The sequence below is a fragment of the Phalacrocorax carbo genome, chromosome 8, assembly GCF_963921805.1.
Source record: "Phalacrocorax carbo chromosome 8, bPhaCar2.1, whole genome shotgun sequence".
NCBI lineage: Eukaryota > Metazoa > Chordata > Aves > Suliformes > Phalacrocoracidae > Phalacrocorax > Phalacrocorax carbo.
The window spans coordinates 5,539,062-5,555,052 of NC_087520.1; the positions used below are offsets into that span (position 1 = coordinate 5,539,062).

Below are 15,991 nucleotides of genomic sequence, written 5' to 3' on the forward strand. Positions count from 1 at the left end.
CAAGAGAGCAAAACGGGAGGAAATTTGATACTAACAGCCCTCCCCTTCTTTCTGAGACATTTTAAAACTCTTCTCAGACCAGTTCGAAAGGGAAGAGGGTGTTTGAATATGATGAGCAGTCACTCTGCCTCTCTAGATGAGAGAGCTGAGACACCCTAGTCCTTAATATCAAATGAAAGAAGTGAGTTAATTCCCTGTTGTCTGTGTACAGTAATACCAAACAGTGACTGTGCAGGACTTCATTTGCTCAGACACAGTCAACATCTACAGTATTTGAATACAGGTGACTAGGTACAGAAAAAATAGTTCTCTCACAGTAATACAATAAAATTCATATAATGCTGTTCGTTTTTATTCTAGAAATGTGTTTAGGAGCAGGAAAAGAGAAGTTGAAGATTTTCACAAAGTAGACCTTCAAAAAAGAGAGTAATGGGCAACAGTCAGACCACCTTGTACAGACATGAGTAGATGTTTTGTTTAACCAATCTGTCCTAAAATTTAGGTTCTAAACAACACCCAGAGATCTCAAATGAGAACATCCTTACCTGTACCTGAAGTCCTCTGACAATAAACCATGGATACACACTTCTGGGACATATGGCCTAGGGCACTGGGGTCAAATTCACACTTCAATTACTAAACTAACTTGCCGTTGAGGAACCACTATAGGCATGCACGGAACAAGCCTCAAAAGAGGTATGTAGGCCGCACCTTGTTGTATACTGTCATGGTTTTGGCTGGGATAGAGTTAATTCACTGTAGCTGCCATAGTGCTGTGCTTTGGACTTAGTATGAAAACAATGTTGATAACACACCGATGTTTTAGTTGTTGCTAAGCAGTGCTTACACTAGTCAAGGACTCTTCAGCCTCCCACGCGCTGCTGGGTGCACAAGAAGCCGGGTGGGGAGGGGGCACAGCTGAGACAGCTGATCCAAACTGGCCAAGGGGATATTCCATATCATGTAACGTCATGCCCAGTGTATTAACTGGGGGGGCCTGGCCGGGGGAAGCAGCGATCGCACGGGGGACTGGCAGTGTCAGTCGTCAGGTGGTGAGCGGTTGCATCACTTGTGGTCTGTTTGGTTTTTTCCCCCCTCCCCAGGCTTTGTGTCTCTCTCTCACTATTTTCATATTATTATTATTATTACTATTTTAATTATTAAACTGTTCTTATTTCAACCCACGAGTTTTCTTACTTTCGTTCTTCCGATTCTCTCCGCCAACCCACTGCGGTGGGGGCAGCGAGCAAGCGGCTCAGTGATGCTTAGTTGCTAACTGGGGCTAAACCACAAGTTGTTCTGAGACCTAAGCTTAACCTAACAATACCGAAGGCCTGCTAAAGAGGGAAAATACAAGAAGTAACGTAAGGATCCAAACTTACTACAGCCTTCTGCATTTCTGTAAGCAATTCCTCCGCCTAAAATGCAGCTGATATTCTGATTCTGGAAATTAACTGAGATATGTCTATCAGACAGTCAAAATATCAAAAGCCAAAACCTGAGTAGAGGAAACTGAAACTCTAATTTTAGTATCAGGAAGCAATGTTTAAAGGTTTGTGTGTTTTGTTTTCCTTGGTACAGATAGCTTTAAATCTTTCTGAAATCACTTTATTTTACACATTTAAAAAGAAAGTGAAGACAATAAGCTGAAAGTTTAAGTGAAGTTTCTTTGTATATTTAAAGGAGAACTAAATCGGGATTTCCATGCCGAAGAACAGCTCCTTTCCAAAAACAACCCATATGAAAATCCTTCCACAGTCATCTGTTCAAAGATGGAAAAAACCCAATTTTCACACTATATTTTAGAAGTCACAGAAGGGAATGACACTGTCACACCAAGTGAGTATAACTCAATCCCATTTCCAGTCCTGAGAGATAACATTGCAAATCAAGGTGTATAGCAGTATTAGCTGAGCGACCAGCAGCATTCTGCATTACTGTCTTAATCCTTTTGTTATTTAACACTTTTTTTTTCAGGAGGAAAAAAAACCCCAAACAACAGTTTACTAGCTACTTAGATCCAACAAACCATGACATTAGCAACACAAACCATATAGCAGATATATCACTAATGAAATTCCCTGTCCACTTCAATTTCACATGACAAAATAAACAAACAGAACTTCAGCCTTAAATAAGCTTCTCTGATCAGCAGCTTCCAAAAATTGTTTCCAGCAGAGGACTGTTTTTAGTGCCTCGCACATTAGCCTCCAGCCTCTGCTCACCAGCTATCCAGATAACCACCCCACATCCACAGTTTCAGGATATACCTAGGCTACCTAGGGAGGAAAATGAAGCAGCTTCACACTGCTGCAGATGACCCTCCAGTTCAGCACTTGGTAAATACAGCATATGAAAACTACGCTGTACGCACTCATCCTAAAACCAATTCCCACTCACAACAAACAGGACTACCATGAGGGTTATCAAGTTCTTGTCAGGAATAAATTCAACAACAGAATTAAAATCAAACAGAAACTCGCACCTTACAAAGCAAAATGAGCCCAGCTCTTGGAGAGAAGTACAAACTGATACTGGAAAATGAGTTAACACTTCCGAAGAGTGACAGCCAGCAAAACCATCGGTTATGTCACAGGGCTCAGAACTCCAACATCAACACACCCTTTAAGGACGTTACTAACGTAGTGCTGCAAGGCAAGTGGTTTTACTAGCCCAGTTACAAATCAACTCCAACACCACTCAGCACAGCAGAGGCTAAAAGACCCAGGAGAGTGGATACAGATAGACAAGTTGGGAATTCATAAAGAAAATACTGTGCCAGCATATGGGTGTCAGTTTGAAAGGGAAAGGTTTTGCAGTATACAAAAAACATACTTAGCAACAATACACTGATGACAGAGTTGGTTTTTTCCTCCTACAAATTAATTTTAAACTGAAAAAATCCACAGTGGGAGAGCAAATATGACATGAGCATAGGGCCCGAGATCTCTTCTCTAGTATACAAAATCTTTTAAATGCCATGGAAGCATAGGCAGGGTAAGTGAAATTCAGAGGAAATAAGAGAAAAGCAGACAAAAGCATTCCCTAGCACTTTTAAGGCATCAGTGGTGAGAAACTGTCAAACAACTTTGATTCCAGCGGCTTTGACCAGCGTCCCAGTATTCACACAAGAACGTGGAATATTCAGAACTGATCAGCATGATATGACAGCTTCGCTATTTTCCTGCATGATGGATAAACTGTGTCTTTGAACCCAGACTGAGTTTCCTAAAAGAAGACCTATTTATTTGGGTTTTGTGCCAAGAACAGGTGTATTTGAACATCTCCTGATACACACATTATTACACAGAAGACCAAAGACACCGTAGTGCCACTACAAATCTCACTTTAATACCATTTTTTACCCTTAAAATAATAAAATAAAAACACTGAATCAAAAATAATAATATTACCTTGAGAAAGTTGCATCAAATGTATGTGCAAACTGCCTGGGATAACTGGCTCTGGAAGTTCTTGAAGAAAAAATCTAAGAAGGCTAATAGCTGAGGGTACATCTGCTTCTTTAACCAGGTCCACATCTTCTCCATTATCATATCGTTGCCGAAGCCACTCCACTGTCTCAGCATTCCCATTGACTTGAAAAAGTCCTTCTTGTTCCAGACCCCCTGAGTTAGAAAGAAGTTGTAGAAATAAACTTTTAGACCTAGTATGGACAATATATCAGGAAATACTGATAATCGGGTATGCACGATTCACATACTGAATGAAAGACTTTCTGGACAACGGTTCTGCAGGACTTCCAGCAGTCCTCTTCCCAGCAAACACATTCTTATGCCCAGCTAACAATTCAATAATAAGGTAAATGTTAGCAGTACCTTAACCACACCATTTCCTATGAAGAACCCTACTGAGCTGGCAGCATTAGTGTTAGCAAGAAAACAGTGAAAAATCAAACATAAGAGAAAGAGTAAAGGAAGAAAGTGTATCACAAAAAAACACCCAACCCAAATCACATCCAATTAAATATAAGTAACTTAAGAAAATGAATACTCCTCAAAAAACATGACCTATTCTGTAGGAATAACCACTATATATCATTTAAAGTACAGCAAGATAATACATACCATGTTCCTCAATATAGTCCACGACATGGCGGACTATGAATGGAACCTCATTGTCTGGTTGCCCTTCTTGCTGCAGCTCATCAAGTGGAATTCCAAATATTTTGTTAGCAAGAACAGAGTTGCAGTTACTCAAGGAAGGGGAGGAGCTCTTCCTCATATCTTTTTGCAGCCAAAAATCAAAGCTGTCTTTTCTGTCAAATAAAAGGAATTAAAACCAAAAATCATACTTCACTGTACACTGTTGAATGCATTGTTCTGTACTACAATGAGTTTTAATTACCTAACGCAAATACTCTCCAGTCCCTCTCAAATCAGTTGACTGATTTAATGAAAAGTTCTGTAAAGACTCCAAACACAGCTAACTAGATACATTACTACTACTGAGGTGTTCTGTTCAATCTTCAGCAGAGGACCGAGATGAACATATAGAACAGCAAAGGAAATTCAGAAAATTCTAGATACAACATTGGTACTTAAGTTCTAAGGTACCTTGGGAAAGCCAGATTCTTCAGTACATTTTTCTGACAGTATTTATCAGTCAGGCTTTGAAAATCCAACACAAAAGCCTCTCAAGAGGCAATGAAATTAGTGGATCATACCAAAGGAAAAGCCCAAGTTTTAGTTACATGAAATGATTAAGTATTTTGTGATACACAACTGCACTGCAATCAGCTTCTAATATATTTGGCATTTTCTGGTCTACACAATAAAGCTTTCAACACCTGCAACATATTAAAAAATTTACTAAACGTAAAACCCCCAAAACTAGTTTCTAGATGCTCTATCATGCAGAAGCTCAAGCTTTACTTGCAAGCCTGCTTGATAAAGGATATAGATAGATAACAAAGGTATTAACAAAGGCAGCATACGTCACTCAGTTAAACTGTTATCCTGTCAAAACCCAAATATTTCTTCTAGCAAAGAAAAACCTGTCCTTTCAGAATAAATAAAGAAAAAATACCTGCTGAAATGCAAGCAATCACTTTCATACAGGATGGCAAATAGAACATGAAAGTACATACTGTTAGTCGAAGCACTGCACCCAAGCTTAATTCTCCATTTACTCATGGATTGATAAATTCTAATAGATGAGACACTGAAATCCATACCCCCTTTTTTTTCAATAGCCCAAGTAAAGTAGTTTGAGAAACCTACCTCAGAGTACTTAAACAGCCGAGTTTGAAAAACGTTTTCTGCGCCAGCTGCCCTCACTGACCAAGTATTCTTTTGTCATTTATGGTTGTTTAAGATTATGGCAAAAGATCAGCCTGTAGTTCCTCATTGAAGAATAGCAGAACTCGATCAGTACTTCAGCAGTTAATCTGAAAATAAGGAAAATATTATTAAACCTTTACGTTTTCAACAGTTTTAAACTTGGTCACAAGTCTAAACATTGTGTTTGAGGAATTCTCCTTGTCAAATCATCAGTTTCTGGTTCAGAACATGAAAGCATAAAGACCACATCGGCATGGCTCACAGGAGAGCATGCAAAAAAGCAAACCCCCTTTTCCACTTAGGAGTTAACCGAACTTAAAGCAAAAGTTAGCATGGGACATCTAAGCCTTAACAAATAGGAAATAATTTTCAGACTCATTCATTCTTCTTCCAAAGAATCACAAAGGGCTAAGTAGGTTAGATGGAAGCATTTTATAGTATCTACTATACTAAAACATGTAACAGCTATAAAATTTTTAGAAGGATCTCAGGCACTGGTTTAACACACCATCTTTAAATAGCACGACCAAACCCAAAGCTCTAAGAAACAGAGAGTCAACCAGTTTTCAGTGGTACAGATAACTTTTTCTAGAAAATTCATTATTATTATTAACTTATGATTAGTGTTATTAACATTAACTATGATTATTAACTGCCAGTTCAAAGTCCAAGCAATCATCAGATCTGGATACAAAAAGCAACTTCCTCCAAATCAGATTCCCTAGAACCATTCACATTTTTGCCACTTTTTAGAATCCCAATCATCTGCACATTTTTCATGTTCTCAGCTCTCAAAACAGCTACAAACCACAGCAATAGCCTTTTTGGTTTTCTGTGGTACTAAAAATTTAAATTGCAGCTTCATGACCCAGTGGGGCTGATCTGATGTCCAGACACAGTTCAAAGGGTCACCCCAGTACCTTGATCTCCCCCATTACCTGTTCAAATTAAACTCAATCAGCTGTAACAAGGCAAAACTAGCTTGTGACATACACATAAACATACACATAAACACACAAACACAACACACATCACCTAGAACTAGAAAATAAAAAGGCTCTCCCTGGCTTTAAAGTGCATGTACTGAAACCTTCTGTTTCATAATTTGAGAACAATATGAGAATTCAGCTTACAGACTTGAGAAAAGTATCTTCCCTCTCTTTGTTCCCCGACATTGGCTCTTGCTTCTATTCCCCATCAGAACAAATCAACTTCACTTTCAAAGTCCTGACCAACCTGCTACTCTCATTTCAGTACCAAAATGCCTGTCCATTCATCAGCCTATGACACCACGAATCCAGAGTCCTTCCAATAGTTTGAATAAATAACGTTTTCCTGCTCCCAGTCCTCCCCAAACTGCACCCACATGTTAAGGGAGCTCTATACAAGGCTGCTTCATCATCCTCAAAATTTTCTTGCACTGAGGCCTAGAGGAAAAAAAATATTTCAGGCTTAAAAGTGTTTAAATCTTTGTCTATTGATGTAAGCAATACTGACCAATATTCTTTCCTGTTCTTTGTCATCTGTTTCTGTCTATTGTCTTGTATTACACAAAGGTTGTAAATCTGTTGTGTCTTGCACAAGTGGATCCTGGTCTGAGACCAGGACATCACATGAGCTGACAACATAAAAAGCGGGGTTATAGCCCAGTCAACAGGCTTGGCTTTTTTTTTTTTAACCAATCATTCTCACATCTGTCATTGTGCATTCTTCGTAAATAAAAGATCCTGCCAGATTTCAACAGTGAAGCAGTCGCAATTCATTACTCTCCTATAATTTATGAAGACACTGACCAGTCATTTTTCTTATTGTTTTGGTATATTAAGTGATAGTCAACATAGTCTTTGCATGCAAGTAGATTTTAATCAATCCCAATACATCATGCAATTTTTAGACTGTGTGCATCTTCATATTTTATTTTCTCAAGTTCTACCAAAGTCAGCCTACCCACGATGAACCAGAAGGACTCATGTTAGCCAACTGTGGGGTTAATGGCAGCTGGGAAAAAATCTTTGATGGATCTGCCACAATGCTTCAGGCTGCCTTGCTAAAACAAACAAACCAACCTTCAAAACAAACATCACCTAATAAAAAGAGCAAATTAGAAGCAACCACTTCTTTATAATTCAGCACCAAATGAACGGATCTTGAGGTCCAGCTTTCTTAGCAAAGATAACTTTGTGCTTAGTTAGCTGACATAAATGCATAGCCATTTTTACCAGGCGCTGCAGACAAATAGGCCACCTAAACATTAATTTCATTCAGGAGATATGAAAAAAAGAAAAAAGACAGAATTCTATTTTAACTAGCTTGGCAATGTAACAACACAGCTGAAACAGCCCAGTTGTCTCATTGTTAGAGCAAAACCAGATTTACAACCCAAGCTTACACTTTAAACAAAGTTTTATATGGCTTACCATCACTGAGAAGAACGAGGGAAAGCCCAAGTTTCACCCTCCCAGATACACACATCCTTATATATACACACTTCAATATATCATCATACGCACCAGTTGTTTTCTGAGCATTTAAGTCTTTTGCCTTTTAGCACAGGCTTTGGTGTAATCTTCACAGGCTGTGGTAAAATGCATGTTATTTACCACATCTAGAAAAAGCTAGAAACTTTTTCTTGAAGTTATCTGACTTCCAGGGAGTTTTATTTCCTGTTATTTCTGACATTGTAAAACTGAAGGATAGGCTCAGAAACTGTTAATAATTAAATATTATATCTCTACTTTTTATATTGATCAACAGCTTTCCCAATTGCCCTCCTGTGACTCCAGATGTACACCTGTCACAGACACATATGAAAACGTGAATATGAAACAAAATACTTAGCCTTTGGAACTATTTCTCGAGTCTTTTACAAACATTAAGCAATATTGTGGGGGGTTTAATTTTTTTTTTTTTGCCATGATCAAACATCTCAGAAACAGGAGCTGATCTGTTCAGTCAACTATTCCTACTTTTGTCCGTATTATCCTGACCCTTTTGAACACGTGCCTCCCCCTCCCAATTTCACAACACACATGCTTCGCAAGTCCAACCAAGAGAAACACAAGAGGGGAAAAAAACCCAGCACCAAAGCAAAAGCCAACTAACTTGTGCTTATTATAAATATTCTGGTTGCATTTTTATCAATCGATCTTCCTCCCCTGTTGTTACAAACATTTACAAAGGTTCCCTAAGCTACAATAATGTTTTATAAAACTACAGAAAACTAAAAATACACCTTACTGTGACCCATATTATACCACAATTTTAGAAAAGGCTGAAAAATTACCCATACTATGTATGTAAGTATGTATATACCCATACTATGTAACATCTTGAGCCCAAGCATCTTAAATGAGGGTAAAACAGAGTTTCATTATGTACTGGGCATTTCAGTGCTATCATTTGTTATTTAAAAAAATCTGGGTTTTGGGGGGTTTGGTTTGGGGTTTGGTGTTGGTTTTTTTTTAAATAAGACAAGTACTTTCATAGAGTCTGCTGGGAAAACAGCACCACGAGTTTCATTTTGCCATCATAATAGCATTCACTTTCTTGGCAACTAAAGAAGTATTCACACCCACATATGAAATGCCACTAAAGAAAACACAGAATACATGGCTAACTTAATATTTGAGAAATACATATGTAAGTTTAGACTTAAATTGAGTTCAGCTTTTACATTACCGGCCGAACTACAAATATATGGGTGCCATTTTAAATTAAAGTCCCCAGGGCTCTACCTTTGTTTTCTTAAAACAAAGGAATGAAACAACAGAAAGTAAAAAAAAAAGTCTACAAACTGAAACTGTGCCATAGGAATGAAAACATTAATTCTGCATGTAGAATTTCTGCCACAAGTCTCAACTATTTAAGCAATTCTTTTATTTGCTTGTTGTATCTAGCAAAAAATTCGTAACGCCTGTGAAGCCAAAACTGAAGCTAACAGTGACTGCCATTCTGCTCTGGTTTTAATTTTTTTTTGTGTGTGTGTGTAATTAGGAGACATCATCAGTGATTTTTTTGTAACATATGAAAAGTAAAAGCTAAATGTAAGATTTTTAGATAGAGATAAAGTATGTCTTAAAGGGCAGCAAAATCACTTGTCCCTACTTCTCAGGAAATACACCTCAAGTTTAGACTTTGGCTTTTTCAGTCCACAGTGCTGTTCTCTTTGCTCTTAAGTTTTATCACGATAAAAGGAAACAGATTTTTTTTTCCCCCATGTAATATCATGATTGTAACAGCTGACACTAATTGAGGATTTTAATGTCATTTGTATACTCAAATTACTGTTAGCACTCCCAATGGAGGACATGCTTTTGGGCAGAAGAGCCTTTGCTCATCTGATTTTCAGCTTTTATTCAGCTAACAAGCAAAAATAGAGTATTTTGCTCATTTGAATTAATCCGGTCAATATTGAAAATATGGCCAGGTTGGGGCAGGGGACACAGGTTCAAGGAAAATTAAGAAAAATTAAAAAACCCACAAAACCCAAACAAACTGAAAAAAACCCACCCCAAGCTTTAAGCAAACAAACAGAGCACTACCACAAACTCAGGACACAGAAAAGGGCAAACAATATTTGTCTCAAGAGCATAGCTAAAAGCATGCAGAGCTGTGCAAGTTCTTGGATATGAAGAGATACAGAATATCCTCCATGTAAAAAGAATAATAAATTTTAGAGCTATGTTTAAGTACTCACTAATACATCTGAGTAGTCAAAACAAAAATTATTTAAAGAAATAAGTTTTAAAACTAGCAAGATTAGCTTAAAATAGATTCTTAAAGCAAGATTTCCTCTTTTTGACTGTCAGGGAAATCAGCTATCACAAGGCATTTTAGTCAAGTCTGGATTAGGTTCAGGAATTATTTTAAATTTAACAGGCTGGTCTTCTTAAGAATACATTCCCCATCCCCATAAAGACATAATGTTTTTAAAATAAGAGTAACTACAGAATTTAACTTGCAGTGTTGACGGAAACCATGTTAGAATAAATGTCTTCTCAAGGAGATGCGACTTTCCTGCTCCCCTCCTTTCTCAGTACAGTTATTAACTCTTCACTGACATGTTTGCTTTCTGGTTAAACAGGAATCAAAAGGAAACAAGCTTATTGCAGTCTTGCACACAATTACAAAAGGAGTCGGAAGAAGCACGCAACACCAGCTCTTTAGTGAATAAGCTCGTTACTTGCATGTGCGAGCCTTCACATGTGAACTCGCGCACACGCACGCGACCTCAACTAAATTAGCTGAAATTCTCCATCATCTGCCAGTAGCACTTCTGAGATAGCCTCAGGAAATACTCAACTGACAAAACACCGGTTATACTGACAAAGCAAATACAACGTTTAGTAGAATGCAGTTGTAATGCTATTTTTGTTTCCTGGAAATGCAGTAGCAAGCCTTCTAATTTACAAATTAGAACAATTAAGATTAAGCCTTTATGTCCTTACCATGGAAGAAAGCAACAAAACAACTCATGAAAGCTCCTCAAAAAAAAGATATTACTAAAACTGACAGAATTCTGGATTTTATTTTTAAAATTTACAAGCCGAGAAACCATAGTATTTATTAGTATTTACTTTCCAGTCATTAGTCTACAATTTCAGCTGACAGAACTCAGTTACATGTTCACTGAAAAAGCCCATCATCAAATACAGATCTTCACGAGAGGCATATCTAACATCCAGAAGAGTGAACAAGCTTCAGTTAGACTAAATGCAAAATTGAGGGGAAAAAGCCCTACAAAACTTAAAATTTTAAGCAGCAAAATAAATGTTTAGCAATTATATTGCAATAACATCAGTAAAGCATCAAATACAGTGACAGATTTAAGCAACATTCCAAAAAATTTTACATTCTGAAAGAGCAAGCTGAGAGATCGCCGAAATCTGCTAGCTGATTTTCAAGTGTTTTGATATGCCAAGATAACATTTTATATTCACTTACTAGATAAAATCCAAAGGCTTTTTAACAGCATTACAGCAACTCATAGTCCTTCTACAACTATATTGTCGCAAGAGGAATTAAATAAAACCATCAGCGATACCAGGAAAAAAAGTAGATGTTTGCTCGCTGCCTCACACCCACCACTGAACACTGCCAGATTTGCTCTCAGCTGCTGCTGCCAATGCACATGTGCAGAATCATAAAGAAACTTCCTGCTCGCACAGATCCCATCACATTCTTAACAACGGTAGTTAATAAATAAAAAGGCTTTTGTATCTGGTATAGCAGCTAATTATATTCATCCTACTTGCCTCCCCCCAAAGTAAAGCTGTACTCCACTAACCACAAACGTGTAACTGCCACTACATCAGATAATACAGAACTTAAGTGCAATGGCATCATAGAAGTGCAGTAAAGTAACAGACAGGAAGAAATTATCAGTAAAACTATGCAATTTGAGAGGTTCACGTTATAAAACCAAAGTAGTTTAAATCGTCACTGCTGTTAAGACAGACTTTGGAACAGAAGTCAAGCTACCTCAGACACCAAAAAAGCAAACTATAAATATATAATGCACTTAATTTATTATACATAAGTTATCCTATTACATACATTTACCACCAGCTTGTTTCTCCCCCTCCCAAACAGGTAGGCAGAAATACACGTTGGAACTCAAAAACGTTACTGAAGGTAATATATAGCCCATTCGCTACAGGAACACTGCCTCTGTCATAACGATGACCACGTGCCACCAAAATAAAGGCCAGTCTTAGCATCCCCACTGAAGGAGCAAGGCATTTCAATGAAGAGTTCAATTCTGTAGCAATGACTCTTTGAATTGCAGGGGAAAGGCGGGGGGTGGGGGGGACAAAAAAGAAAAAAAAATAAAAGAAAAAAAGAGGGGACTGCTAATGAGGTCTCCTCCACAACCAATTCCTGTTGCTACTTGATCATGACCAAATTTGAAGACACCACCAGAAATCACAAGGTTAGAAGTTACATTGTAGACTAAAATTAAGTAACCTGATTACATTAAAAGAGTGACAAGCCAACAAAAGATTTAATGAAATGTGAAGTTGAGCAAAAAAGGGAAAAAACCTTTCAAATATACACGCTAAAAAAGAGTACAAAGGAAGAAAGAACCACATTCATAAGATTCCAGCTCCCATCGTTTCAATTTTGTCCAAGTATTATTATCCTACACAGCTGAGCACAAATTCTAATCCTGAACACACTGCAGGGAACATTGAACAGAAGAGACATATGAAGAGAACAGCTAGCAAGACTGGAACCAGGACAATCAATTCAGGGTTCCCACCAGACACTGGTCTGATCGAGCAGCTGCCCCACCCAAATGTCCTTACAAATGTCCAGACAGTGGAGAAAATAAACAATTTAAACCTCTCAATATAAAAAAGCCTCTGCAACCACAGTCTTTGTTACAAGCCATTTGAACACAAACATAATGCAGTATCTCTATTTTAAGCTCAAGTTTGTCATATTATTATTCTTCTAAGACAAATATACAGGGTAAAATTTCACACAATCACAGGTGAGAAACCGTAAGAGCAGAATTGTTTGTTACTATCACAACAGAGCTACTCATTTCACTGTAATCAGAATATGGTCCTAGATTCAGCTGCAAAATGTTACCCTTTCCTTGTACTGAATGACTCCACCCATATGTTGCAAACATAGCAGGTTTTCGGCACCACAATCACCTTCTAAACTATGTTTTTCAAGACCTCAAAACAAATCAGCTCCGAAAAAAAAATAAAAACCCAGCTGGTAGAAGATGCAGTAACAAATATCTGATCCTTTAGGCTGTAAGAACAGTAAGAATACAAAGAATTCATCTGAATTGACTGAACTTTCACAAATCCCAACAGTTGGCTATGAAGCCAGTACAAAGCTACGAAGCCAAATCTGAATTTGCTAAAGCCTTGAGACAGCTAGTCATTACTCTCAAAGTTTTTGCAGGTAAAACTTATAACTTACAGAAAATAACAGTAAAAGACTCAAAAATTAATTGCCCAATTTTACTAACTTTCCAGGGAGCAATGCCAAATTCTTGTATTCTTTGTCTGAATACAATTTTGACATGAGACACACAGCCTTCTCTGCTGAGTAACCGATCTATCAGTCACTTTAAAAACTGCATGACAAGTAACAAACCTCCCTCTTTCAGAGCCCGTCATACAGGATTTAATGTTCCTTCAATTCTGTATCTCCTCCTCAGATGTTCTGGATAAAGTGTTATTTTTTTGGTTCCTAAGTAACAGTCATCACATTGGAAATGATTAATAAATATATAACTGGGTCTGCAATACAAGAAAAAAAGATTAAAAGGTTTACCATCTCTCATCCTCACAGATCCAAATACTGAACTGACCTGCAAGATGTCAATTCACACTCATCCCAATAGCTGCTAGATTTCTGTTTTGTGTGCTAGCATGGCAGCAAAAAATTATCTGGTGTTACACACAGAATTTAAGGACAACTTGAAGGCATTCTCTTACCAACATCACTTCCTCTTCTTTAGGCTGCAGCTTCTTTGGAGGCAGACAGTGGGGAGGACCAAAGCAACGACAAAAAAAAACCCAACTAAATCCAGCCTAAAAAAATCACCTCAGACTGGGCAGGTTTTACTCACTTTCTAATGAGCCCTAGAAAAGGGCATCACTGCTGAGCTATAAACATTTGACCAGAGATCAAAAGGTTGAGTATTTGAAAAGGAAAAAAAAAAACCCACCACAAAAAGCCTTCACACACAGAAAGCAGGGAGTTTCACAAAACTTAACCAATGCCTGCTCCAAATGCATGGAATATTTCTTCAGCCTCACCCGCTTTTGCAAACATGCCATTACGTACATTAGAAATAAAAGCTTCACTGCTTGCACAGGTCTCATATTATGAGCCACACATGACAAACGCTAAATTAAGTCTTTTAATGAGCTGTTAGAAGGTCCTCGAATGTTAAAAGCAGCGCATACAGCAAGAGCCTGAACTGACTAACGCTGAGGAGCTGAAAACTACCATTTGCCAAACTCGGATGTTTTGACATGTTGTCCACATCAAAATTTGCAAGCATTAGAAATTATCAGGAGCTCCTCCTAGTCAACTTTTTAAAATGCAACCACGAAACACTCTACTTGATTGATTTTTCTATAATAATACTGTAAATTTCCAGTTTGATGCTTTCAAAACATTGAGATATTTGATTCATTGTTGTAATGCTGTCAAGACAAGCAAAGGATCCCTATGGTGCTAGACGATACACAAAATACAGTCAGCAAATAAAAAAAGATTCTGCATACCTTCAAATCTATGCAAAAAACATGTAAAGCAATTTACAGGTAATGAGCAGTAAAAAAAAAGAAACAAGACAGAAAAACAGACTAATAAGACAGTTGAATTTGTTATAGGCCAACAAACTAGCTTTTTCTTTTTTTTCTTTTTTATGCTGAAACATCAAACCACACAGAAGACAGAAATACTTCAAACCTAAAGGCTAATCCAGTTCAACAAATTATTCCAAAGTCACATACTAACTATTCCAGCCCTGAGGATACTCAGGAATACCTGCCTTTAAAAAAAAAAAAAAAAAAAAAAACACCAAAAAAACCCCAAACAACTGGGTAGGTCTTGATATATTCAGCCTCTTTTTTTTTTTAAACAGGCAAGAAGGATCAACTGGTATTTACTTTCTTCATTCATGAGCTTTTTTTCCCCTGCCTTGAGCCTGACAGCAGCAAGAAATTTTGTAAATATTTAAAAATGCAGCCAGCCCGAAGAACTCAAGAGTAAGGGAGCTGCGTATTACTAGTTCAAGTTGCAGTGTTTGGTTGCAGTATTTTTTTGCTGAGGTTTTTTGGTTTCTCTTTCTAAACCTAGAAGAAGTACCCTAAGACTAGAGCATCTCATGTTAAAGCAACTTTTTGGTAGCAAGAAGCATTTATGCCCAAATGTTTAAATCCCTAAGGAGCTTCCAAGAACAATGGAAACCCACACTAACAGACTCCTCAGAAGATACGTTGGGTCACAGGCCAGAGCATTAAGTCCATAACCCAGCATTCTTAATGTTAGCATTGCCTTCGTATTCGTGGAGGATTAGTGACTACCCTTCTTTAACTTCTGGCACCAACTTTGCTGGCAGGGAGCTGCTAGGCTAACGCTGTCAGCGCGCCAAGTCCCATCGCAGGGGGCGACAAGGCTGATGCACCGTGGGAGGAGGGAACAGGCTCGGCAGACAACTCCGCTGGAGGAGCCAAGAAATCCCTGCTGGCTGTCAGGGCTGCCTCGAAGCTCCTGCTGACACAAGTGCAACCTGGGAAACGAACGCACCACTTGACAGCTCCCTCCCGGAGGCTCTAGCAACTTCTGCACCACGCAGCCCTGCCGCACGCCCGGCCCGGCCCTGCCACCTCCACCGCCCGGACGAGGAAGTTCCCGCCCCCCTCTTATCACCGCCGGTCCCAGAAGGTTCCTAAAGCCAGACGTGACCCCCCCGCCCCACAAGCCGCCCCCGAAGCGGGGACCCCGGACCGGGCCGCCCCCGCCGCCGAGGGGCCGCCGCCCCCCCCCGACCCGGCCCGCGCAGCCCCGCACGCCGCGCATGCGCCCCGCAGCCCCTCTCACCGTTGCCGGGTGACTCGCCCTCCCCGCCGTCCTCAGCACCAGCAGCAGGTTCCTCCGCCTCTTCCTACCCCGGGGGCCGGCGCGGGCCTCTCCTCGCCGCTCCGCTCTCC

The 15,991-nt window shown here is 38.9% G+C and overlaps 1 protein-coding gene across 5 annotated transcripts in view; it reads right to left on the reverse strand.

The window, feature by feature from the left end:
• FAM13B (family with sequence similarity 13 member B) overlaps positions 1–15,990 on the reverse strand; it is a 52,152-nt gene extending 36,162 nt beyond the window's left edge. For 3 of the 5 annotated variants that reach the window (XM_064458375.1, XM_064458376.1, XM_064458372.1), the window contains exons 1-4: positions 15,882–15,990; positions 5,241–5,407; positions 4,086–4,276; positions 3,414–3,626 (exon numbers count right to left, since the gene is read on the reverse strand). In XM_064458375.1, the coding sequence (XP_064314445.1) occupies positions 3,414–3,626; positions 4,086–4,242 (370 nt within the window). In that variant the 5' untranslated portion in view covers positions 4,243–4,276; positions 5,241–5,407; positions 15,882–15,990. Of the gene's footprint in view, positions 1–3,413; positions 3,627–4,085; positions 4,277–5,240; positions 5,408–6,797; positions 6,919–13,762; positions 15,368–15,881 lie in introns of those variants that run through there. The other 2 variants (XM_064458374.1, XM_064458373.1) reach the window with 2 other exon arrangements.
• Between the last annotated feature and the right edge of the window lies 1 nt (position 15,991).